At 36.5% G+C, this 26,470-nt stretch overlaps 2 protein-coding genes across 2 annotated transcripts; one reads left to right on the top strand and one right to left on the bottom strand.

Annotated features, from left to right (window-relative positions):
• Window positions 1–944: 944 nt before the first annotated feature.
• Window positions 945–20,232, top strand: LOC128855219 (oxidoreductase-like domain-containing protein 1). Its single transcript, XM_054089937.1, has 3 exons — window positions 945–1,055; window positions 19,547–19,659; window positions 19,728–20,232. The coding sequence occupies exons 2-3, from the start codon at window positions 19,549–19,551 to the stop codon at window positions 19,959–19,961; spliced, it is 345 nt and encodes a 114-aa protein (XP_053945912.1). The 5' UTR covers window positions 945–1,055; window positions 19,547–19,548; the 3' UTR covers window positions 19,962–20,232.
• Window positions 7,720–24,968, bottom strand: LOC128871964 (homeobox protein rough). Its single transcript, XM_054114179.1, has 4 exons — window positions 24,637–24,968; window positions 24,351–24,493; window positions 11,757–11,991; window positions 7,720–8,317 (listed from the first exon to the last, which is right to left on the bottom strand). The coding sequence occupies exons 1-4, from the start codon at window positions 24,966–24,968 to the stop codon at window positions 7,834–7,836; spliced, it is 1,194 nt and encodes a 397-aa protein (XP_053970154.1). The 3' UTR covers window positions 7,720–7,833.
• Between the last annotated feature and the right edge of the window lie 1,502 nt (window positions 24,969–26,470).

The following is a 26,470-nucleotide window of genomic DNA, read 5'->3' as shown; positions in this document are numbered from 1 at the left end:
CTATGAATTCGCCTGAGTGAAATCCAAAACACAGAGTTTTCTTATGCAAGGCCTAAACTAAACTTGAAAATGCGACCATAACCTTGAACTATCATTTTTACCATTTTAACTTTTTATTCTCCCACTATTTCCTAAGCTAATATATGTGAATTGAACGGTCAATCAGTTAATTCAACCAATTGCGTCGTGTAGGCCTTACTTTGTGTTTCTCAGATTATCAAGCGCGAAATAACCACTAAAGCGGTTTGTCAAACCAAACAAAAATTCCAATTTGATCAAGAGATTTTAGTAGTTCATGAGAGTGTTTTCCCAATGAGAGGAAGTCACGTAAAAACGGACATATAAAAAAGTTAATTTTTCGAGCGGATTCCAAACCATGGAACCTAGCAAAAATTAATCATAACAAAGTAAACAAAGCCAACCACTTTGATCTTCGGACGAGGGCTTTCTGAAATTTGTGGGAAATTCTCACATTTTAATAAATATATATTGTAATTAACTCTTCTAAATATCAGTGAAAAGGTCAGTGGTAGGCGTAAAATTGATTGATGTTTAACTTAAACTCGTGCATGTGGCGCTTTCGATCTTCCGGCATAAAATAGTAAATTAGTCTTTTGTTTGCTCTCTAAAACTATAGCGATGTCTTTAAGTAAAAAATTTAGTTTATAAATTAAAAATTTATAAAAAATATGTAACTATAAGCGTGCCTCAGCTGTTTCACCATGTTGCCATGAATGAACGAATGAATTTATCATTGAAGCATTTTATGTAACTATAATTGATGATTTAATATTTTAACTTCAAAACAAGTATATATACAAATATACTTACAACATTTTCAGGTTCGGTACCTTGTATCTGCAGGGATGAGAAAGTTATGTGAGTAAGCCACTAATATTAGAATCTTTTCGGGAGTTACTGTACAGTAACTCACCACAGTGTATTGCGGCATTAGCATCAGCTGTTGGTATGTTTTTGCTGATAAGGTTGCTGCGTTTGTTTTTGCAAATAAGAATCGCGGCTTAGAAAAGTTATTTTTGTGGATAAATATTAAGGTAAAAATAATAATAAGGTTGAATATTATGTGAAGCATTTAGTTTTGTTATCAGCTGTACATAATTAGTGTTCGGCTAATGTACTTAAAATCCTTACCGAACGAAAATTAATGCAAATGTGTTGTGTAATGAAGAGAGTGAAATATAAAAAATAGTATTGGTGTCATTTAGAAAAAGCTTAAACGCGAGATAAGTATGCAATTTAAAGGCGATAATTGTTCTGCTAAATCAAAGATTTGGACTTATCGTGAAATGGTATCGTCTAGTTAAGGCTTATTGAATATCGCTGCCACTTGGCCGCTAAGATCCAGTAGTTAATACGAGGGGTATTCAATATGTTCTTAGGATAGAGACTAGCGCCAAGTTGCATAGATGACGCTTAGTTTTTAGTAGACATCAATACTCACTAGATAACTCTGAAGTTGTTGTTGTTGTTGTTGTTGTTGTTGTAGCAGCATAAACATTTCCCTTAGATGCGCGAGGTTTTATTTCTATTATCGATGGAAGCAAGAAACTTTTGATTATTTAGAAGAATGAAAAAGAGTGCAATTTCAATGGAATTAAATTTTGAATTATTAAAAACTCGAAGTATTCATCGAACTTGGCCCCTGGTGTCTTTTTTATTTCCAAATTTAAAAAAGGGTTAAGTTCACATCAAATGAGGAGTGCATCGTCCAAACAGACACCTATTTTGGGGATTTTCAGAAATATCCAATTTTAGATGGGTTAAAAAAGTTGGGAAAAGCTTGCACAAGTAGATAAAACTAAGAGAAGATAAAATTTTCTATCTTTTTCTACAGACTTATTGAAGGGGTCTCGTATAATATTAGGTTTGTTCGTTGACATAAAAGTTTAGAGCTCAACTACATATGTATATGTTAGATAGACTGGTTTGAGCCGTTCGATAACTTTCCGGAAGTATGTGCTATTAGTGTGTGTGCAGAAGCATTTTTGTAATGAGATGCGCTCATTTTAAATTATAGTCCGGCTGCACTCAAGATATTATCATTGTTTGAGGTAATATCCTCACTAGCTCTGGACTGCATAAAGAAACTTAAATCTCTAGGGGCATACAATTCCATTCAGCTCTTATGAATCCCGGACCAAAAGCGGACCGCACGATGTATTGATGCTTTATCGGCCGACAACCCTCCTTTCCCCAGTAGTGAAGACTCTTGAAGAGTGCACAGTACCACCATAGCACTCACCGTAATAAACACTCAGATTAATCGCGGGCTCAACCAAGACCGCCCCTGCGAGAGGACTGTTCTAGTAGCGTTGGACCTAAAAAAGGCTTTCGACACTATCCGCCACGCTACGCTATTGGATGATGTTTTACAGTCGACACTCTCGCTAGGCTGAATAGGAGGACCGCGAACTACCTGAGTGGTCGTTATTCGTCGGTGCTATTTCGAGACAAAATCTCTAAACAGAGGAAAATAAAGCAAGGGGTTCCGCAGGGTGGTGTTCTTTCACTCTTGCTTTTTAACTTCTTAATGTCGAAACTCCCCCAGCCACCAGAGGGAGTCTCCCTGGTCTCCTACGCCGACGGCTGCACAATAATGGCGTCGGGCAATGACATTGATGGTCTGTGCGCCAAAGTAAACGACTACCTCGCCTGCCTTTCTCGCTTCTTCACTGCGAGCAACCTACAACTTTCCCCCACGGAGTCCACGGTGTCCTATTCACCACCTAAACAAAGGAGGTCAAACTACAACTTAAGGTACAAGTCGACAACACACCAATACCGACTGTTAACAACCCCAAAATCTTGGGAGTTACTTTTGTCAGTTTGCTCTCCTTCTCAGCGCATACTATCGATATTGCTACTAAAGTCCAAAATCGCAACAAGGTCCTCAAATCGCTTGCTGGATATCTCCACTTCAACGTCTACACGACGAGGCCCATATGCTCCTTGTAAAGGAGCATAATAAACTGTTCAGCAAACAGTTTCTGTTAGGGTGTTACCGCAAGTCCCACCCATGCAGACACCTGCAGGCACCTCTTTAATTACGCGGACGATTAACGACATTCATCGGGAGACTTTTACGTTCGGGAGACGGGCACAATTACGTTCTGGATACTGTAGCAGGTTAAACTCCTACCTATCCAGAATTGACCCCGACATACTAAACATATGTCCGGCATGTGAAGGCACCCCGCGCTACACTAACCACTTTTTCACATGCCCATTAAACCCATTCATCTAACACCCCTCTCCCTCTAATTTAAATGGGCACTGACAGGGCAAAGTTAACAGCTACAACAACAACCCATTGATGTCTTCCTCGCGGTTTAGCAGCGGACCATCAAGGAAGAGTTCAGAAGAAAAGAAAGTCTGCGAGACCTACACCAGCGCCACACTGTGGGACTAAGTCAGGCGTACAATTTAATAAGTTTAAACGCCTTATAAACATCCTTAAGAACAAACTGAGAATGTTAACAGACATTGTCGCATTTTATTGCATACTGCACAAGTTCGACACAGGGTCAAACAACTCTGACGAACGAACTTGTCCTTAAACTTAGATGGTATCCGGTTTAGTATGTTTAACGGAATACTTTTAGTATTTTCCATAATTCCAATTCTAATATTTTCCATAATATTTCGGTCTGGAGAAATTTAATGGTCACTTCAGAAGAGGAATGTTGCGGCCCACGAACCAAAGCAAAGTGTGTACAACATATAGGCTGTATAGTTTTGCTGGAAAAGAAAGGTTTCCACCGGATGCGGATTAAAAATTGGCAACACTTTTTTAGAAGGTATGCTGATGTACTCCCGTGCATGGATGAGAAATGAAATGAAGATATTTTCCAGTGTGCTACCAGCGGCTAATACCATAAGTGATCCACCTTCAAAATGTCTATTTGAAAAACATTGTGGCTTCTTTTACAAAAACCACCATTATCACATAAAACCTTCAGGTTCGTTTGGTTAAATATCTTTTCTTCGAAAAAGAAAACATTTAAATGGATTTACGGCTATGGCATTTAAGGGATTTACGGACAGCCTACGTTATCTATGCCAACAATGGTTTAATAACTGAAAACACTAAGTTTACACTCATGCCTAATATCACGCAGGCTATACCTTCTGTGTAGGATTTATAATTTAATGATTGACTAATGCGAATTCATTCATTAAATATTTAGTACTTTTGATTGTCAAAGAAAAGTTTTGACAAAGTAGAAAACAAAGAATGATTGTTTCGCTCTGAGCTGACCGTCACATCAGCTGATTTACCGATACCACCTTTAATAGATTCGCTTTGATTTAGACGGTTAGACGAAAAGATTTTTTTCTTTGTAAGTAAACGCTAAAATTTTGTTTTTTGCAATTGTGCTAGTTGTTTATCACATGGCATTTTGAAAAGAATCGACCCGCGAATATAAGATTTGTCAGATCGAAATGGAAAAATGAGCGTAACATTGGCGTGACGTAATTACTGTAGACAGAAATAAAACAAAATTCGAAAACCACTTTTAAAGAAGTCCCTCTGCAAGTTTTATAGCCATTTATACAAATATTCGGAAAATTCAAAAAATTATTGTAGAGAAAAATTACAATTTCAAAAACTAATAATGCAAAAATTTTGTATTTTCCTTCCGCTATAAGATACAGTGTATACATATCCCCAAATTTTCTTTTGGGAAATGTTCCTTGAACAACGAAAACAGTGTTGCACATCTAACCCCACCTCATCATATTGTAATATGTTGGTGAATGTAGGTAGGTATAACGGTAGATATAATGGTATAATAGTAAAATTTCCCACTCTGCATAAATCTTAAGCTTGCCATTGACCCATTGTATTTGTTATTGGGCAGTTGCTGCGTCCGTTTTGAATACTTACACAAAAAACTCATTCAGGAATAAACAATGATTGAATGCACAGCGAAGAAGGTAATAAACCTTGCATTATCCTTGACTGATTTTCCGCGCACATTATTTAAAAGAAAACAAATATTCATTTTTATTTGCTCGCCTTGCGTTTATATTCAGCCTGCATACGCACATACCTACATGTACGGTATGCCGCCAAAAGACTGGAAACATGGGGAAGAAAATTATAAAAAAAGGTTCGATTCTTTAATATCTCGCTATTATAGCAGCTCCAACTCAACATTTCAGGGCTAGTTCCCGATAAGGAGCTGGTTTCCAATAATCAGTGCCGTAGCATTTGAAGTATTTCATGGCAAGGAAATATTAACAGAGTGTGAGAGTGAGAGAAATGAGGGTACTAAAGGTTCATGCTCATTTTTTATACCCGCGCGCTCTCATATGCCCAAGGGTATTATAATTTTGCCCACATAACGGTTGTACCGCACAAATTAATCGAAACAAATGTTGGCATTTATTTGCCCTATCTATTATTTCGTACTTCTATGATTTATTCTAATACAAGGTGGTGCAAAATTAATCACCCAAATGGAAGATTTATAAAGATTTATAATTTTTGCAATTAACATCGTTACGAATAGTGTGAATTGCCAAAAATGAAGCCTAACCGCCGCCAGAGAGCGTTAACGTAAACATTAATGTTAATGAAACTCATTAATGTTAATGTTAATGTTGGTGTTAATATTAATGTTAATGTTAATGCCAATGTTAATGTTAATGTATACGGTAACGTTCTCTGCAGTTGCAGTATACAAACAGAAAATCAATGGAGGAGCAATAGCGTAAAGGTCAAAATAAAAAATTCCATCACTCAACATCATTCTTTTTTATTTAATAAAAAGTTCTTCAAACACAAAATTAATGAATTTTTCGCCACCTTGTATATAGCCCGTTGCAAAATTATAAACACACACCACTAATTTTTTCTATTGTATAGAAATATACTTACTACTATAACAAAAACCTTATAGTGCAAAGTTGTAAACTTTCTACAAAATTTTTCAAGCTTTTATCAAAACTTGCAACTATTTAACCAGAATTTTTGTGAATTTTCTAGGTTTTCAGTTTTGTAACCCATTGAATTTTAGTATAACAAAGTGCAAGTTTCAAGTGACTACAAAGTCCCGTTGATTTAAACAATTTTTTCGCTGATGCGCCACTCCTTTTCTTCCATACAAAGCAAATGATTGAATTTTTCTATACGGAAAATGGCAACAAAAAAACAAAAAAAAAAAAACATGTTCACCGCTTTTTATTAAAATTTGGTAAAAGTGATAAACCCATAAAAAAATACGATAAAAAAGTATTAGTTTAAGAAAAAAGAAGTCCATTATTTTTGCGTAAAATTTTTGCACAAATGGTTTAAAAGTGTTTTAGGGGTCGATCTTTAGCTCCTAGGCAGTGCTACGACTACTAATCTGCCAATCAACTTTGATTATTTCTGTGATTTTATCGAATGGATTTTTATCGTAAACGTAATCGGCAAAACCAAAATTTCACGTAATTAGCCGTTACAGTATCGCCACCATAAACACCGTTCACAATTTCAGCGGCCTGGGTTGCATTTTCGCCTTTATCAAAGAAAAACTTTAAAATGTGCCGAATTTTCTCTTTGTTGCCTTCCATTGCTAACACCCTGTAACTTACAACTGATTGGAACACACAAAAAACAGCAAAAGTATTTTTCAGTGTGAAATGTCACCTTGGCAACGAGCATAAACTTGAAATTGTTTGACCGATACTTTATGAGGTATCACTACAGTAATCTACCGAGAACATAATGTATTTCTCCTTCTTAAGTTTCCCCCTCTAGCTCCAAATGTGGTGGAGCCACTTTATCCCTCTAATAAAAAAGAGGATTTTAAGTCTGCCAAAAATCCAAAGAAGTAAGTTTTAAGCGGCTATATGTGTTGCGCTTCGCCGAAAACGAGATAGTGACAGAGAGAGTGTTCAACACTCTTCAACCTCCTCCTCCTCGTTCCTGCAGCTGCGATAAAAGTCATTAGAGCGAAATCCATACGCCTCCCATGTGTTTCTATTAGGCAGTGTGTGTCCGGTGATGTTACCAAGCAATAAAGCATTAATGGAAGGTCGGCCAGGATAAATGAGGGACCTAGATCTGTTTTCGTCCCTTCTAGGTCAGACCTGTCTAGTTATCTCACATCTCTCAGGCTTCGTTGTCCATCTATTGTTTGTCCTGTACAGTGGGGACCGATCTAATTGACGCTTTTAAGATTAGTTCCCCTCCTAGCCAACCCATCCGTGATGCAGATTCCAGGAATGTCGCTGAATTCAGGAACCCAGACGGCATTCGCGGTTTGTCGCTTTCCCGGTTCGTTTCGATTAGTTCTACATTCCATTGTTATTTTAGAATAAGTATTATTGCACTGTGGAGATTTAATGGCAGCTGGACTGTCAAAGTAGATATGCCCTACTAGGAGAAGGCCGCATAATAGTTATTATGCTGCCTTTTCCATAACAGAAATGCACTCGGAGGCTTGCCTATGCCTGCTAAGAAGTGCCCGGCAGAGAAAATACTTTTTTTTTAATTTTAAAGTTTCACGAAGGCTCGAATTCACGAACATCCGACCGCCGTAATATTTTTACTTACCAGCAAGAAAATATGTCTAAATAAAGGCCATTTACCACAACCACAATGTTTTCAAGGATTCTGAGTTTTTTATCAATTGCAGTATTAAAAAATGAAAAATGTGTAATAATCATAATTTAAAGTTTTAATTAAAAATCTTCAGAAAATTACAATACATATTACTGAAACAAGAAAATTTCATTCTAACCCAAAACAAAAAAAAACACAAATACCGTGAAAAATTTATTTGCAAAAAAATTAGAGCGCACAGACCAACTCATAATTGGCTAACAAGAATCGATGAGCGAATTCAAGCCGCTACCTTCAGCGTTCCCGTGTGTGTGTTTGTAAAAAGTGCGCTCATTTAAACTGCCGTAATGGACATCAATGTGTTCATGATGATTTGTGGTGAGCAGCGGCGTGCGCGACTGTGGCTGCATCTCGGAATGTGCCGTTGCTTGTGAATGGAAATTGGTGTTAAATGACTGGGTAGTTACACTGACATTGTTATTGCTAGTGCCATGCAGCGAAGGTGTAACTGTATGCGGTGTTATCGAGTTGCGTGTTTGCTGCTGACTCGTTGATTGTAGCGCTGGTGCTGGTGGTGGTGGTGGCGGTCTAGTTGTTGTTGGTTGTAAAACGTTATTGCCACTGTGGCCGTGTTGTTGGTAAAAACTCTGGTGAATATTTGTTATCATTGGCATGGGAGGTGGATAGCTTGCTGTGTGTCCCATTATTGTGGTCATAAAACCATTGGCCACGACAAAGTTTCTGAAATGCAAAATAATCAAGAAGAAAAAAATTAGATAAAGAGGGTTAGAAAAATGGACGTTGGTTTGCTATGTTGTTTATAACAAATATGTAAGTGCGTGTATATTTATAAAATAGAATTGTCTGCTTAGGGCTAATTAGTCTTAAGTGTGCGCGTAAATGTCGTAAAATTAATTTCGTGTTAATTTTATTGTAAACAATAATTTTAAAGATGACAGTTTTTACTTCCGTTTATTTTATGCTTCAGGGAATACTCGTAACTGAAAAAAAAATTTACTGTCAGTGGAAGAGGGGCCGATATACCGCAATATTTTTTATTCCAACACCGGCTTCTGCTTTTCAAGTAGAATTGAATTTGATGTCCGCGAGAAATTGGTAAGGTGCAACCTATGCGGATATGAATTCAAGTATGTTTTGTCCAGTCCAGAGGAGGATCCTACAATAGACTGAGCTAAAATAGAAACGACAGGAGCTTTGTTTTGATAACTTCGAGTTTATTTATTCAAAATAGTCCCCTGTGGCCTCGATACACTGTTTTGCGCGATCTAAATGCTTTTCGAAAGAGTGTTTCAGGTCATTGACCAGAACGTCTTTTAAGATGTCGGTACAAGGATGACCTCTACGGACGCAAAACGTTTTCCTTTCATGGCCAAATGCAATTTTACGAATAGGTAGAAGTCACAGGGAGCCATATCAGGCGAATACGGTGAGTGATTGATGGCTCAAATGCGATGAGATGGTGCATTATCATGCAATAAGCGCTCAGCTTCCTCCTTCGCGGTATTCAGAGCAAACTCGACGAATGCGATGCAACAAACGCTTTGAAATGCCTAGATAAAAAATTGTATTGACGGTTTGGCCCATTGGCCTGAACTCCTTGTGGAAAATTCCCTTGGAATCGTAAACACAAATGAGCATCAATTTAATTTTTGACTTCACCAAACGCGATTTTTTTGGGTGGTGGTTCGTCTGAGGCCTTCCATTCGGCACTTTGACGCTTAGTTTTAGGTTCATGTTGGAAACACCACGTTTCATCACCAGTTGCAATGTTGTAAGGGAAGTTTTCATCTTTTCTCGCCTCTTTAATGAGGTCTTTCGAATGTTGAATTCTGAGCAATTTTTGGTCCTCAGATAATTTGGGCGGAATGAAACGTTTCTTAAACCCAACCTTTATATCTTCAAAACAATCTCTGAAACGTATAAAGCACTCATAAACTCTGGCCCGAGATAGACAATCATCGCCATAAAATCAAATTTCACCAATTCAAATGTTTCGGTAAACGTTTTACCGATTTTAAAACAAAATTTGATATTAGCTCTTTATTCGAAAATAATTTTTGTACTGATGACACAAACAATATGACTCTTTAGACGCAATAACTTCGCTTCTACTGAACCGAATGTCACCAAGCTTTCACTTTCAGTCAGCTAGGGATGTAGCTTCAGCGCACTAACTCATTAAAAAGGTGGCGCCATCAGAAACATTTATATGACGCCAGTCTTGTTTATTTTGGACTTCACTTGTATTACGAATTATCTTACCGATCATAACATATTTATCAGGTTTTATCTAGCGTATGAGAGAATGGTGGAATACAAGAATGAACGTACGAGGTGGTCAATCTAGCGTTTGAAATTTGGACGAACAGTTTTTTTTATTGTGATAGTCGAAATACGATCAATGATGTGTCAGAAATTTAGTGTATGGTTAGTTTTACAAAGTTAGGAAATATTAAAATCGAATAAGGGAAATCGAATACTCATCCAAAGTAAAAATGTTAATTGGCCGCCTAAAAGCTGTCAGATTTGCCTCCATTACTAGACTACATTTTGCGCGGATTCCTTAAATATAAATAGATGTATTCGCTAACACAAAATCATGTAACAGTCATTCCTAATTCTTGCAAGTAGATGCACGTTAACATCAAAAAATTATCCATAACTCAAATATTGAGAGAGCAAAGTGGAAGTTCGACGCAAGAGAGAAGTTAATTGCGTGCTGGAAAAATATTTCATCAGCAAAACATATGATCTGAAAGCATACGATTGAACTTTTTGCAAACAAACACATTTTTTTTTTGTTTTTTAGAATCTGGTCTTTGTGAATTTCTCACTTTTCGCCGGTTTACAATTTGTAATTTATAGCCAAAAACGATAAAATTGAAAATTAAAAAAAAATTTTAACCAAACTCAGCTGATATGTCTATTTCTAACAGTTTTTGTCACTACGTACAGAATTTAGTGGTGTGGCCAACATTAATCGGCCTTCAGCGTTTTTGAAGGAATCAACTAATTGGCTGACGTGGCAGTGACGTGGAAGCTGAAATTATTCTCACATTTTTGCTTCGGATGGTCAAACCTGGTAATCAATCAGCCTTGGTTCAGACAACAACGAAATAATATTAGTTTGGAGAAAAATAAATCCATTATTTTAGCTTCAAATTCAAAAATTTATTTAAGATGTTTCGGATTGTTCGATTTGGATTAGATATAGACCGTTTTGTTGTATAGTTTGTTGCCATTTTAAAGGTAGCTTCATAATGCTTCATAGAAGTACGGGTCCTTATTGGCGAAAAACTCTAGTAATCGATTCTCACAATCTTTTTCTAATACCAATTTCTTATCACTCAGGAAGTTTTGCATCGAGAGAAAAAGGTGATAATCGCTTGGCCAGGTTCGGACTATATGGTGGATTTATTAAAACTTCCCAACCGAGCCCCCGGAGTTTTTGGCGATTCCCTACAGACGTGTGTGGCCTTGCTTTGTCTTGATGGAACACAACTTCTCTTCTCTTGGCCTTTTCTGGTAAATTTCTACCTTTAAACGGTTCAGTTGTTGATAGTAGAGATCTGAATTTAGTGTTTGGCCATACGGAAGCAACTCATAATAAGCTATTCATTTCAAGTCCCACCAAATACACAGTAGAATCTTCCTGGCCGTTAGTCCTGGTTTGGCCACAGTTTGAACTACTCATCACATTTTGACCACATTTGCCTGTGCAAGGTGCATCTTTAACATCAAAAATGCCTGAACGAAATCGACGAAACCAAAATTGGACGTAATTAGTTGTAAACACCATAACCACCATTCACATTTTTAGCGGCCTGGCTTGCATTTTCGCCGATAAAATATACCGAATTTTCTCTTTGTTGATTTCCATTGACACCCTGTAACTATATTAATAACTGAAAGGAGCAAACAAAAACAGCAAACGAAATGTTTTAAAGTCACCTTGATAACAAGCATAAACCTAAAATTGTTTGATCGATAGTTTACGAGATATCGATATCTCGACAGCCATCTACCGAGAAAATAATGGATTTCTTTTTCTCCAAACTAATATAGATATAAAGAAACCCTATTTGAATAACAACTTATTGTTGTTTATTTACTGCTATTAAATAAAAAAAATACCAGGAGCAATAGTGGCCCCACTTACCTATACTGCTGATCAATTTGCGCCTTCTCAATCCGTTTATCCTTCGCACGCCGATTTTGAAACCAAATTTTTATCTGTGTCTCGGTAAGGCGCAACGTTTCAGCCAATTCAAATCGACGATTCCGCGAAATGTATTCGTTTCGATGAAACTCCACTTCCAGCCGCAAAGTCTGCTCGGTGCTAAAAGTGGTGCGTTGACGGCGTTGGCGACCTTCCTTCCGTCTACGTCGAGCCACTGCAGCAAAAGAAAATATAAAAAAGAAAAAAACAACATTTTTATTTTTCCGAAAGCAAAGTAATCATTCAAACAATAAATAGAAATAAAAAAGTTAAGCTCAACTTATAACACTTGCTTGTGTACACAAATATTCACATTACATGTGTAACTGATATTAAGTAACAATGAAAAAATAAACGGCATATGCACAATAATACAGCTGTGTGTATGTATGTATGTATGTATGTATGTATGTATGTATGTATCTATTTTGGTATGTGAATTATTGCGCTACACTTGTGAACCACCCTGCTTTTTATTTATTTGAATATTTTGTTGTTGTTGCTAAGTTATGGAAAGTACACGCACCGACTGCAGGATGTCCACAATGAAGATATCAAATGGAAATTAATCTCTCTTTCACGTAATCAAAACATATTTAAAAAATGATTTAATGTTTTCCGGCAGCAGCAACATCCTTCCATAGAATTTGTGTGTTTATATTGCGGTTGTCTATTGGTCGTAAATGATTGTTTTGCGCGATGTGCGTGCAGCCCAATGAGAATCATGAAACAACTAATTAAGCCCTTATTCAACCAGTCGAGCATGCCAGCCGCCAACGCCTCCCCCTGCCTCGTTGCAGGCACAAGTGCGTCGCATTAGTTTTGCTGCGCACGGAATATTTTCACAATAAGTATTTTTAATGCTTGCTTTTTCTCTCTTTGGTTGCCTGATCATGCTTTGCCGCCGCTCCTGATCCGGGAATTTTCACACAATACAAGCAGCTGGGCTGTTGAATTCATTGCCTACGTCGCCTGTGCATTTTTACAATTTCTACACTCCTTGCTATTAAAAATCCTACTCATACATTGAAGTGTTTTGTAAAAAAGATTTAAGCATAATTTTAGTGGGATATAAATATGGCGGAGCATAATTTTATTATAATTCCTTGTAGAGCAGCTTTGGTGAATCACAAAAGTAGTTGACAATATGTAAAGTTTTTGCCACACTTAAATACTCGGGCTGAAAAAAAACTATTAACGCCCAATTACACTATTCATTCACATTATATTTGCGCTGCTTTTTTTAAGGTGCGCCAAGTTTGCTTTGTTTTTTTTTTTTGGTAATTTGATCTGCTTCCCAGCGCACAGTCAGCGTGTTTGCTGCAAATCCTGGATGTGTTTTTTAGGTTTCCTTTTCATATCAGTTACAATGTTTTAATTTTGTTTTTGTGTGTAATGAGTTTTTAATCCGTTCTTAGTTTTGCTTTTTTTCATATCCTTCTAACATTGGCGGTAATCATTGCAGCGGTGTAGGCGCAAATACCTGCTTACTACACTTACACGCGTATATATGTATGTATGTATGTGCATACATGCCGGGGAAAAAAATCTCGCTACTAACCGGTTTTACCGCAAAGCGTAAGAGAAAAAACCGCATGCATTGGCTTAAATATTTAGCCACATTTTTTGTAATCCTTTTCCGATTTTTTTTCTCTACTTTGCGCCCCCATTCACATTTAACCAGTTTGTTGTGAAATTTGATATACTCGTATTTTTTAGGCAAGTACTGATATTTGTTTTACACACAACACACACACGTGTGCATATCCTCGTAACAAAGTTTTACCCATTGCTTTCTTATCTGATTACTATTATAGGTATTTTTTAATATAATTTTTTTTCTTAGCAAAGTCAAATATTTTTTTGTGTGCGCATATCACACCTGTGCAAAATTGTTTGTGAGAAAATTTTGCCATATTCATAAAGACACATTTCCTGATTTGCAAATGATCGCTTTCTCTTTATAACCGTTTTTGTTATAATATACATATTTCCTTATTTGCCTAGAAATGTATCCGGTCTTTCGAGGAACTCTCACAAAACCTGTATGGCTGAAAGCGTTGCCAAAAAAGTTGATTAATCATCAGACGCGGCTACTCACACAGAAACCAGAAGACATTAAGGTGGGTTAATTGCTGTTTGCTATTGTTTTGAGAAGACAAACTTTTTAGCTGAGCTATTTACAGTTACCACCTACACCAAAACAATGTTGTCTGGCTGGCTGTACGAGCTGCGTTTGGGTCGAATATGCGTACAAAATAGCGGATGTGATGAATGGTTATGATGAGAGTGCAAGAGAAATTATCTTGAATAGAGTTTCAGATCCGGTGTTAAGAAGTTTCTTGAAAGTAGAACTGAAAAGCATCATACAACAAAGAGATCGTGAAAATAGTGATGAGTGAAAAGGTAAAAGTTACTCATAAAACATAAGAAAAGGTATTCACTTAAACTTGAAAAACCTCGAAAATCCTAATAGGCTCGAAAATTTTCCAGTCGCAAAAAATAACTGTCAAAGTTTATATGAAAGTTACTTTCAACTTAAAATCTCATGAAAAACTTAGTTGGCAGAATGAGCTGGTAGGCGCTGAGAGGCGCGGAAGTATTTAAATGATTTTGTAATGCTTGTCAAGAGAGCACGTAGATTCGAATCTCGTTGAAACACCAAAGTTAAGAAAAAGTTTGTTTTTAATAGCGGTCGCCGCTCGGCAGGCAATGCCAAACCTCCGAGTGTATTTCTGCCATGAAAAAACTCCTCATAAAAAAACCATTTGCCTTTCGGAGTTGGCTTAAAACTGTAGGTCCCTCGACCTGTGGAACAACATCAAGATATCAAAAAAAAGGGGTACGCGCTAATTATATGTACCTTCTGCTCAAATATGAACGAGACGTTATCAATAAAGCAGTCCGCGGATGACAATTTTTTGTTTTTTGGTAGGACTGTTATAAGCTTACATGGCAAATTTCAGCGTGATATGTCACATAGTTTGTTTTCTGTGCTACTGTAAACAAGTCAAGCTCGAGTGTGTTCTTCGAATTCTCTTTTATGACTTCAATTGTCTCAAAATGTTTTCCACGGAGCGGCAACTTGAGCTTGGGAAACAGGAAAAAGTCACATGGAGCCATATCAGGCGAATACGGTGCTTGCGGAACGATATTAACATTATTTTTGTTCAAATAATCGCGAACAAGACGTGATGTGTGAGCTGGTGCATTATCGTGATGCAAGAACCATGACTTGTTGCCCCACAATTCCTTCCTTTTAAGACGAATGTTCCCGCGCAAACGCTTTAAAACATCTAAATAATATTCAGCGTTAACCGATTTTGCGATTTGTGCGATTTTCAAGCACGATTTCCTTTACTTTTCCGATGTTTTCGTCGTTTACTGATGTTGCTGGACGACGTTCATGAGGTAAGTTTTCAACCGATGTACGGCCCTCTTTGAACGATTTGTACCACTGGAAAACACGTGCACGCGATAGAGCAGAGTCCCCATAGGTTGTCTGCAACATTTTTAAGGCGTCTAAAGCCGAAATTTTGTTGGAATAACAAAATTTCAAACAAATTCTTTGAATTTCCATCGTTAAATTCGAAGAACACACTCGAGCTTGACTTGTTTACAGTAGCACAGAAAACAAACTATGTGACATATCACGCTGTAATTTGCCATGTAAGCTTATAACAGTCCTACCAAAAAACAAAAAATTTATTTTTGCCATATGTCATCCGCGGACCGTTTTATTGATAACGTCTCGTTCATATTTGTGCAGAAGATATATATATATATATATATTATATTTATAATGCATGTTTAACGGCAAAACTTACTCTTTCCAAAAAAAAAAAAAAAACACCAGTCTAACGGTTAGACGCGATAGAAGTGAAACTTTCCGTAAAACAAACTGAGAGAGAATAAGACGAAAGCAGCATTAGGAGCAAGATAATTATAGGTTCATTATAATATTGCTATAAAGTTCATATTTTATTTTCTTCATTTTATTATTATTCATCCTCAATGTTTTCAATTTCAACAAATGATACGAGTGGCTTATGATAGCTAAAATATGATACAAATGCTTTGGTTTCGATGTTGTCAACATGTCTTTGAAATACCGCGTCAATGGTTGTTTTTGATCGTGTTGTCGATTCAGTGCGATTGTTACACATTTTTAAATTGAATGTTGTATTGAGAACGTCAATTAAAGGAACCGCTGTGTCCAATGCAAAATTTACGTTAAAATCGCCACTTAAAATCATTGGAACTTTATTGTAATCTTTTCTAAGTATCCGCGATACTTCTGGTGTATACTTTATTAAATTTTCGTGAATGAATTCCGTGATGCTATTTATTGATTTTTTTTTCTGTCGATATTCACGACACTTTTCTGCATTATTTTTCGGCATAATTGCGGTGAATATTTAAAAATGAAAATATTTACGAATATAAAAATACACACGCGGTTGCTATTATGAGCGTCCCCAGCAAAACCTGCGTGACCGAAACTCTAACACAATTACATTTTTTTGAATGTTACAAACACATATGCACGCAGGTTTTGCTGGGGCGTGACCGAAACTCTAACACAATTACACATATGCACTCGTATTTGTTTGAAAATCGATTTTTTTTTTTGGTTCTCCGTCACTTTTGGAAAATGTGTAAACAGTAAGCAAACTTTATTCATATATTTTTCATCATTTTTGCATCAGTAAAATTAAACAAACGCCGTAGCCGAATGGGTTGGTGCGTGACTACTATTCAGAATTCACAGAGAGAACGCCAGTTCGAATTTCGGTGAAAACACCAAAATTAAGGAAAACTATTTTTCTAATAGCGCTCACCCTTCAGCAGGCAATGGCAAAACACCGAGTGTATTTCTGCCATGAAAAAAAGCTCCTCATAAACATATCATAAAATAAAAAAATAAAATAACTGTATAAAAAAAATTTTTTTCTTGTGATTCGAACCAAGGATTTTGGATCGGAAGCTCACATTGCTAGCCGCTCGGCTATCGCGCCATGCTGTCGACGCTGGCCTAAAAGTTATTTAGTTCGTCGCTACGTGTATATGTAATATTCGTAGCCAAGAGTGTCGCTTTTTTCGTTTCACTTTTTCTCAAATCACTCCCAACGATTCTAAAGAAGTTTTCACTTCAAAAATGAAAAAATGTTATAGTAAAAAATGAAATTAAAAAAGTGGTAGTAAAATATTATTTTAAATAGTTTAAATAAAAAAAATTATTGAATGAAATGAAAAGAAGTTAGTAAAAAAATAATTTGAAATAGTTTAAATAAAAAAAATTATTTTAAATAAAACGAATTTAATAAAAAAAACAAATTTAATAAAATATATATATATAATGTAGAAAAAAATGTTATACTAAAAACAATGAAATGAAAAAAATGTTAATGAACAAAATAAAATGAAATAAAAAATTTAAAAAAAAAATGAAAGGAAAAAAATTATATTAAATGAAATGAAACAAAGTTTATAAAAAAATAAAATGAAATTAAAAAAAAAAATGTTAGTAAAAAATTATTGTTATATTTGGCGGTTTTCGCCTGTAGGCAGGAAGCGCACGGTGAATATTTAAATGATGTAATTTTTCACATACTTTGCAGAAATAGGAGATAAAGATAACGATGATGATTTGTCACATATAATTTTTAGTAGCCGTATTTTGAATAAAAATTTGGAATCTAAAATTTTACATATTTTATATTAAAATTAAATCTAGGCTCATCTTTTGAAAGACCTTTTATTCTTCCTAGTAACGGTAGTCAATCGCTTAATATTTCTAGAGTTTTGTGAGAGAATAAATGAATAATAATACCTTGAAAACGACGTAATCAAAGGACTAAGGTGGGAAAAATGTATTAATACTTCTATTTTGAATTTTTGGCGCAGACCCTCTCAACCCAATGCGTACTGTATCGCAAACCTAAAATGTGTTTTTCTCTAGGCTACATCCTTTGAGTCAAGGGCTCATAATTCGAAAAAATTTTGCCCGATTGACTTAAAAATGTTTAATAAAGATGAATAAAAAAAAAATTATAAAAAAATGTGAACGCAGGAATCTGCAAAGAATCTATCCCGCTTTGCGGAAACTTTATTTGGGTGGGTATTAAAATGTACAAGAGAGTAATGGGTTAATATTTCATTCGGAAGCTTAATTTTTGTTCGGAAACGCAAAATCACAATCCTCTCCCGTATTTGAAAACAAAATTTTTCTCACATAGCTAGTAAGTACAAAAACAAAATGCAGTCCGCTTCACTCGAATAGAGGCACTAACCAAATAGGAAAATAATAACAAATATACAATAGATCAACGAAACCAACGCAAGACTGAGTCTTGTCGAGGCCCTATGCTCCCGAGAGGAGTGAACAAGGAAAAAAATAGGATTTGTTTTAAATTTATTATTTAAAGCTTAATAGTTTGTGCTGCCTCCTTGTTTATAAATTAGAAGAAGAATGGATTTGTACAAATTCTCGAAATAACCTAATTAAATTTCAGAACAGGCCGTTTTAATGATTCGAATTAAACCATTTTTGTCTACAAATTGTTGCCTATTCTAATAAAGCTTGTCCATATACCGTACGAGCAAGCCATCCTCATATATTTTCACTAACGTTCAGAACTCTGGAATACGGTGACCATGGTAAAGTTTCAAGGTTTTGGGACGTAATTCGAGTTCTGACCACACTTGATCCAAATGTTTCACGAATCTCGGCAAAAGACGATTCCAATTGAGCTTTATAGCTGCTTCCCGTCATTTTGTAGTGTACCATTTTTAATTCTAACACGCCATAGTACGATATTGCTCCCCATACCATAACACCACTTTCACGGCTGTGGTGTCGAATCAAGTACCTTCCCCCCTTTCTTAAGTCATGGAAATAGTAATTGTATTCATCCGGTCCATTCAGATTGAATTTCTTTTCGCCACTAAATACTAATTTTTTTCATTCACCGGCATCGTTATTTCTAACAGAGCTCCAACCCATGTTGTCTCTTGCAAAATCGAGGTGGCGTTCTTTGCGAAATTTATTCAAATGTGTTTTGTTTTTATAATTTTTTACGCTTCAGATGTGGCGCTTTTAGGATAGCCCTTCGAATGGTGCTTGAAAGGGCGGAATGTGACGCAATCTTAAAGATTTTGCGGGTTACCTTCGTTGTTAAAGCTATCGCAGTCTTGTCTTTGTAGTTCTTATCATTGGAGGCACCTTCTTTCACGTACAGATCCATGGCTATTTGAAAGTCTTTCTGAGGTCAAGACATCAATTTGTCTTTTTCGCGATCTGTTAAACCTTTCTGCTTTCGTTAGAATTAAGAAGTTTTCGACCAAACATAATGATTGTTTTCACAACTTTAATGCGCAAATAATGTCGGCAAACTAAGTGCCTCTATTCAAGTGAACCGCTCCAAGCTACGTTTCATTACTGTTGGTAGCTCAGAGCAATAGTAAAATAAAAATTTAATTGCTCTCTAGTTGAAGTAGTAGCAAAGAACTTGGAGTCGGCCGGAATGCTACTTGTGAAAGTATTCATGTGTGCTCTCGCTTCTGTTGTTCTAATACTATTAGTTAGTACTAAATTTTAACACCTCAAAATTTATTACGATTTTTAATTATTACATATTTACATGTATTTATTTTAAATAATTAAAGATTAATTGTTTGAATTTACATGCACTAAATGTTTTGATACATTTCTTTATTCTTCCGCACAGAAATGCGACCTGCCTGTTGTCAGCCCTGCGCACGAGGTCTTTTAATACAACCCTCAAAAACATTTCTAAAAAATCTACTTCGTATATTTAGTAATAAATCGAGTGATATTGAGGTAGATAACTAATTAAATAAGCTTTGAAAAAAGAGTATTAATTACAATAGTATTTCGTTTGCTGTTAGATACCGCCCGAACCCACAACATGCTGCATGTCTGGCTGTGCAAATTGTGTTTGGATTGAATATGCAGAGACTCTGTCAAAAGTTTTCGAAGGTAACGACGAAAAGGCAAGGCAAATAATATTGAGTAAAATAACTGATCCAAATCTGAAAATGTTTTTAAGTTTGGAGTTGAGAAATATCGCATATAAGAAAGACACTGAAAATAGTACGATTGCTTCGAAAAAGGATCCATAGCCGCAAAAGTGAAAGAAATTGTAAAATTTTAAAATTATTGTTAAATTTTTACTCATTTAAATTTTAGTCATAGTCTAATTGTAACCTGTACATATGGGTGTGTATGTGTATTATGCGAATTAAGTACAAAGTGATAGTAATATAACGAATTATTACATGAACGTTTTTTTTTTATTGATATATTTCTATTTAATTTATTTAAAGTTTTCAATACTAAAATTGGACTTGTAAATGAGTAATAAAAATAATATAATTTTTTGGTTTTACTAGACCAACAGTTTTGAAAATAGTTTAAGATATGCCCAGTATTTTTTTATGTGTATACCCTATGATCAGAAGGTATCGGGAATATTTAAATAAAACTAACCAGAGTTAAATTTCAGGCAAATTTATTTTATCTCCTTCAAAATTTGACCCGTCTGAAGCAACACTCATGTGCCAACGTTTAACCCAGTCCTCCATGGACCCCTGGTAGGCCGACGAAGGGATGGCCTTCAGCTCCTTCGTCGCATTCTCTTTGATCTCCTGTATCGAATGAAATGTCCTTCCGCGAAGTCGTGGTAATTTCAATTTGGGAAACAAAAAGAAGTCACACGGGGTCAGGTGAATACGGTGCTTGCCCGATGGTATTTACTTGATGTTTGGTGAAATAATTCAGCACAATTTGGGCTCGGTGGGATGGCGTGTTATTGGCGTCATTCAAGAATTGTTTGCCCACATTTCCGGCCGTTTGCGACGTAGAGCATCTCTCAAACGCTTCAAAACGGCTAAATAATATTCTTTATTGACTGTCTGGCCCGATGGAAGGTACTCAAACATTCGCGGTACTTTCTGATCATAGGGTAACCTGAAAACTCTAAATTACGAATTACCTCGTTTTATGAAAAAAATGCGGAGGAGAGTGAATTTTAATATTTTATAACGTTAATATTTTAAATATCAAAAATAATTGCAGACTTTTAAAAGTACTAAAAATTATTTAAAACTAGAAAGAAAGTCAGCTATTGAGGCTCACTGCACCACAAATGCATAACTGGGTAAGTGGCCAAGCTCATGGTTTGTTGGAGGTTTCAATGTAGTCAAACCTGGTTTGACAGCCAAAGGAAACTTAGAGTTTATTTTCCAGTTCAGCCACAAATATTTTGCATCCGACGAAATCAAATTGTGAAACTGTGACTACTTAAGGGCCAATCTATCATATGACGGTTCGCTCTCGGTCTGTCCTCAGTCAGGCAAAATATTATATTATCGAGTAAGAAACAATGTGCACATTCCTACTATCCATAAGAGTCAAGGTTCGGTTAGATCCCGCTTCTAGTCGCTGCCAGTTGCAAAGAAATATTTATGTGGACGAAATCGCATTTGGAACGGCATGGTTCCTGGTGTGAATGCTATTGCTCTAATACAAGATTGAATTTGAGTTCAGGCACGTCGAAATATGTCAACATGATAACATTTCACCAGACCGCTAATGAACCGAGAACCAATCGTAATCGGCGCTATGGTGTGAACAGTCATGTGATCACATCACGGGTCTATGCTTAGATATCAGAACTGAAGACAGTTCGTATTAACTTCATTCATATTGACATATTGAAAACATAAATACACCGACTATCTCCTTTCGCAGTTGCTCAACGGGCATGGGTTTTTCAGGAATACCTGCACCGTTTTAAGTTGGCAGACAGCCCTTTCTGTCCAAACTGCCCGAATACTGACGAAAACGCAGAACACATCATGTTTTATTGCGACCGCTTCAGAGAGGAACGAGCTATCCTGGAACAAGCCCTGGGTTATCAACCATCCCCCAGCACTCTCTTACGAGATATATGCGCAACCAGCGGTAAGTGTGAGGCAGCCCAAACGTTCACAGGTAAGATCATGACGCGACTTCGCCATATCGATTGGGAACGCAAAGCGATGCAGCAACAGTTGCAGCAACAGAGAAGGCGGACGATAAGCACATACTGACGAACCGACGATAAGCACAGACGTTTGAGGGAAGCACTCAATACAGTATCGTACAGAAGACAAGACGGGTAGTGAGTTAATATAACACTACTGCAACTTTTCCGATGTCTCCTTTACTGTGGAACCACCTATAAAGACAGTGGGAGTAATTGAGACTATCGACGGAGTATAGCCTTCATATGCCTGCAGGAGAGGAACCTGCTAAGTCTAAAAATTCACATAATTTTTTCCTGTTATTTAGTTTTCCTGATATTGCCCAATAACGAATGCTCTTTTAATGTTCTCTGCGCGTTCGCACAACTTGCAATGGTTTGTTTTTAGTTCACAGTCAACAACAACATTGAGAAGAACGAAAACACAAAGGGTGCAGACAGAACTCGAGCATCATAAGAAACGAGTTGAAGTAACAACAGTTGCCCTGTATGAACCCGGTCTTACTAATACTCATTAAAATACTATTATATAATTACTAATACTCAAACGAATTTAATTTTTTGCTGCTTTCCAGTGCTGCCAACATATTTTTATTTCCGTCAGTTGCTTCATCTATTCATCTATTCTAGTAAATGAAGTTTAAGTAATTCATTTGAGACCTGGAACCCATAGGAATCGCTCCTGGTTGTTCTGGCCTAAGATATTCAGTTTATCAACACATTTCAGCATCAGTTTTGATGTAACCTGGAAAAAAGTGACGAGGCTTTATTGCTGCCTGGCTCAGTAAAGATAGCTATGTTTCTGTTGTTAAAGTTGCGTTCAAGGTTGAAAAATATTTGAATTCTTGCCTAGCCCTTCCAAGTATCTTTCCCCGTCCATAGACATCTGTCCCTGCTGCTTCCTCGGTAAGGGATCCGTCCATATGCAATGCTATCATGTTCTGGTTTACCTTGTAGGTTTTAGATAACCTTTCCCAAGCTTTCTTATTGCCTAGTTCACTCTTGAAGCGTTTGACAAAACTGAACATGGATAGCATCACGATCCATCTCATTGAGATCTACGGGGTTAGTTTATAAAGAATATCAAACTTTCTGCGATTTTGATGAACGCCTGGGGCAATGGTAGCATTGCTTGTTCTGAGGATAGCTCTCCTCACTTGGGAGCAGCAAAAGTTAAAAAAAAATATAAACTCGTTTTCTAATATATTTTTTAAATAGAAAATATTCATGTTTTTACAAAAAAAAAATATATATTTTTTAACTTTGTCTATATCTTGAAAACGTTTAATTTCAATGGAAAATTATGGTCGTCTAGCGAATCCTCCAGACATTCGAAAATTTGAAGATCTTTACCCCGAAACGGTTATTTAGCTATATCTCAGAATGTGACAAAAAACGTGACAGAACAAAGATCTGAGATTTTTGGACTCGGCAACTGATATTACACGGAAACTGGATAGCGGGGCCATTGGGTTCTTCCTTATCTGTAAATTAGTGTAATCCCAGCTGAAAAGCAAGACGAATCTATTAAAGGTGATAGTTTTTTTCTTTTGCCGCGTAGATTCGGATGCTATAACTATAATCAAAAAAATTTTGCACAAAAAAAAAAAAAAAATCGTTTACAAAAAAACCGCGTAAAAAGACGATTAGGTTAACTCATAAGGTTTTGAAATTTTTTGTGGCAGTAATAGTTCCCATCCAATTTTCTGATGCGGCAAGCTAATCACCTACCCTGTCAGAAATCAAAATAGACTAACGAAACAAACGCAAGACTGAGTCTTGTCGAGGCCCTATGCTCCCGAGAGAGGAGTGAACAAGGAAAAAAATGTCTCATGTGAATGCGGCCTTACTTTGAAGTAAAGCTCTTGTACATGGTGGCACAAAATTAATCACCCAATCGGAAGATGTTATAATTTTTGCAAATGGCGCCGTACGTGTGTCATATTTGACATTTGTGGACTCGACTGACTAGTTGCAGTATACAAACAGACAAGCGATGGAACGCGTAAAGGTGAAAACAAATATTTCCATAATTTAAACTCACTTTTCTTTTTAGTAAAAAAGTTATTAAAAAACAAAATTGGATGATTAATTTTGCGCGACCTTGTATACAGTGTGTATGTACATACATATCTTCAATTTATTTTATGTTATTTTTGGCAAAATCTTAAGATAGTAAAAGTAGCGCAGAGATTTTCCAGCCTCCATGAAATTCGTTGAAACCCAATTTGTACGAGTATACAAAAAATTTGTTAACACATTTTTGATTTTGGTAAATTTCCTTGAGAATAATTCAGAAATTTCTGATGTCTCTTAGAAATTTGGAATTTTATGAAGTTACGGCAACTATCTATTTTCCTATGTTTTCCCATTTCAGCGTAATTTTTGTGTACATTTTGCACTACCATGACAAAAATTTTGGAAATACTGATTTAAAGTTCACAATTAAAGGCCACAAATTTAGGAAACTTAAGCATTTACTTACAGAACGCCGTAAAACCGGCGGTGAAGTGCGGCTCACTAGGAAATCCAAAGGGAATGCTTGGCATTACCGTCCTTGTGTCATAGCAAGCTTTATTATATTCGTGCGCTCCGTAGGGATCATACGTCGAACATCCATTTGTTGATCTAAAAAAATGTATTCTTTATTTAACTAAACACACAATCGCTTAATTTTTAGTATAACGAAATCAATTTTGAATATTCATAAATGTTGCTTAGAAAATTAATTCACTTGTTTTGCTACATGCACGAACCGCATAGAATCGCACCTCTCATCGTTGATGGATATTTCTGGCGAGGAGAGACTGCCATCATCGCTTTGATAAGTGGTATCACAAACTGTTGCACTCAAATCGGTGACACAATTTTTATCACTTTCACTTGAAACTAAATTTTGTGTCGAACTGGCACTTCGATCAGCATTCGATGCAGTTTCATTCGTTTCGAGATGGCCGTAAAGGCGTTCAAAAAATTGGCGCGGCGACGATGGACGATTGTGTGGAGTTTTACCATTGGTGGCCACATCTGTCATCGTAGAAATTTTATTACTAAGTTGTTGGTGTTGCGGCAAAGGCGTTTGATTTTGATTCATCGGAAGCATTATTTGATTGTAGATGAGCCGCTGCACTAACCGCCCGCGACGTATCAACTGCGCTATTAGAGCTTTGAAAATTGAATGAGCTGATAACCAGGCACGCTTAAGTACTTCGGCTTTCAAACTACTATAAAACTAACTATTTGCGGCCCGCTCGTATCCTGCCATTATAAGTGAGAGTTTTTACTTCCACCACTCGCGCGTACCTACTGTGGCCAATAAAAGAAATTCTTCAAGCAAAATTTCACGCAAAAGAACCCAGAACCCAGTATGTAGTGGTCAGTAAGCGCACATAGCCTTAGTATTGGTGTTACCTGGTGGCGAGCTGGCACACCTACGGGCGACGCCACCACTATACTCACAAGCTCACAAGTGGCGCTGTAGACCTTCGGTGCCACTACAATAAAAATACAACGCAAGCTAAATAGCCATCGAGGAAGCTTCGAATTACTTGCAACATTAAATTAAAATTGGCTAAAAAATTTCAAAAAAAAAATTCGGATATCTACGTATGTTGTTGAGTAGTAAATACAGATGTATATGTACATACGTATTTGTTGGCGTAGGAAATGTTTGTATATGTGTACGTGCCTTGCTGTTTATCAGCAGTTGACTTGTGATTGGCTGTCGCAAGACAGCTTCATCCCTAATTAGGATGAATAGCTAAAAGAGGATCACTGAAAAAAATCATAGCACTAAACTTTTCTTTGCCACAGCGTTGAAGGTAAAAAGCGTTCATGTTCTATTACTTTTATTTAATTTATTTATTATAGGTGAATACACAAGTTTCTTACTCCTTGAGACTAGGAGTTTTTTCCCATGAATATTGTAGAAGTTCTAGAGGAAGAGGAAGAAAAAGTTAAGCACTTTCTTTGGAATTGTCCAGCCTTAGCTTAAATGAGAGCAGGTTGTCCAGGTAAATATGTTTTTCAATTCTCTTACGGAACTGTCGGGGTTGGGGATGGAACCAATCCTGCCCTTCATAAGAACCACAAAATGGTTCCACCAAGAAAAAAAAGAATGAAGTTTTCATGACACACAGTGGTATTACAACGAACCTGGTATAAGTGAGTTGGTTTTACAGATCGACTATCACTATAACCTAACCTAACCTACTGATTATACAAGGTGAAGTCCAAAATAAACAAGACTGAGCTAAAATAGAAACGACAGGAGCTTTGTTCTGATAACTTCGAGTTTATTTATTCAAAATAGTCCCCTCTGGCCTCGATACATTGTTTCGCGCGATATAAAAGCTTTTCGAAAGAGTTTTTCAGGTCATTGACCGGAAGGTCCTTCAGGATGTCGGTAGAAGCCTTTCGGATGCCCTCTACTGGGGCAAAACGTTCTTCTTTCATGACTAAATGCAATTTTCCGAATAGGTAGAAGTCACAGAGAGCCATGTCAGGCTTAATCTAACTAATAATAGTCGACCATTGCACGTTGGGGACGGTGAGTATCGCAGGCGATGGCACAATGAGCTGTGTGAGCTTTACGACGACATATGC

Source organism: Anastrepha ludens, chromosome 2 (assembly GCF_028408465.1).
Source record: "Anastrepha ludens isolate Willacy chromosome 2, idAnaLude1.1, whole genome shotgun sequence".
NCBI classification, from domain to species: domain Eukaryota; kingdom Metazoa; phylum Arthropoda; class Insecta; order Diptera; family Tephritidae; genus Anastrepha; species Anastrepha ludens.
The sequence above is the reverse complement of the archived record's forward strand: the minus strand, read 5'-3'. Positions and strand labels throughout refer to the sequence as shown.

Excerpts from the sequence above, each read along its gene's own strand:
- LOC128871964 (XM_054114179.1), bottom strand. The coding sequence starts at position 24,968 with ATGCTTCCGATGAATCAAAATCAAACGCCTTTGCCGCAACACCAACAA. Across the intron at positions 24,494-24,636 it reads ATATCCATCAACGATGAGAG|ATCAACAAATGGATGTTCGA; the intron begins GTGCGATTCTAT and ends ACATTTTTTTAG. Across the intron at positions 11,992-24,350 it reads CGCCGGTTTTACGGCGTTCT|TGGCTCGACGTAGACGGAAG; the intron begins GTAAGTAAATGC and ends CTTTTGCTGCAG.
- LOC128855219 (XM_054089937.1), top strand. The coding sequence starts at position 19,549 with ATGCGACCTGCCTGTTGTCAGCCCTGCGCACGAGGTCTTTTAATACAA. Across the intron at positions 19,660-19,727 it reads ATAAATCGAGTGATATTGAG|ATACCGCCCGAACCCACAAC; the intron begins GTAGATAACTAA and ends GTTTGCTGTTAG.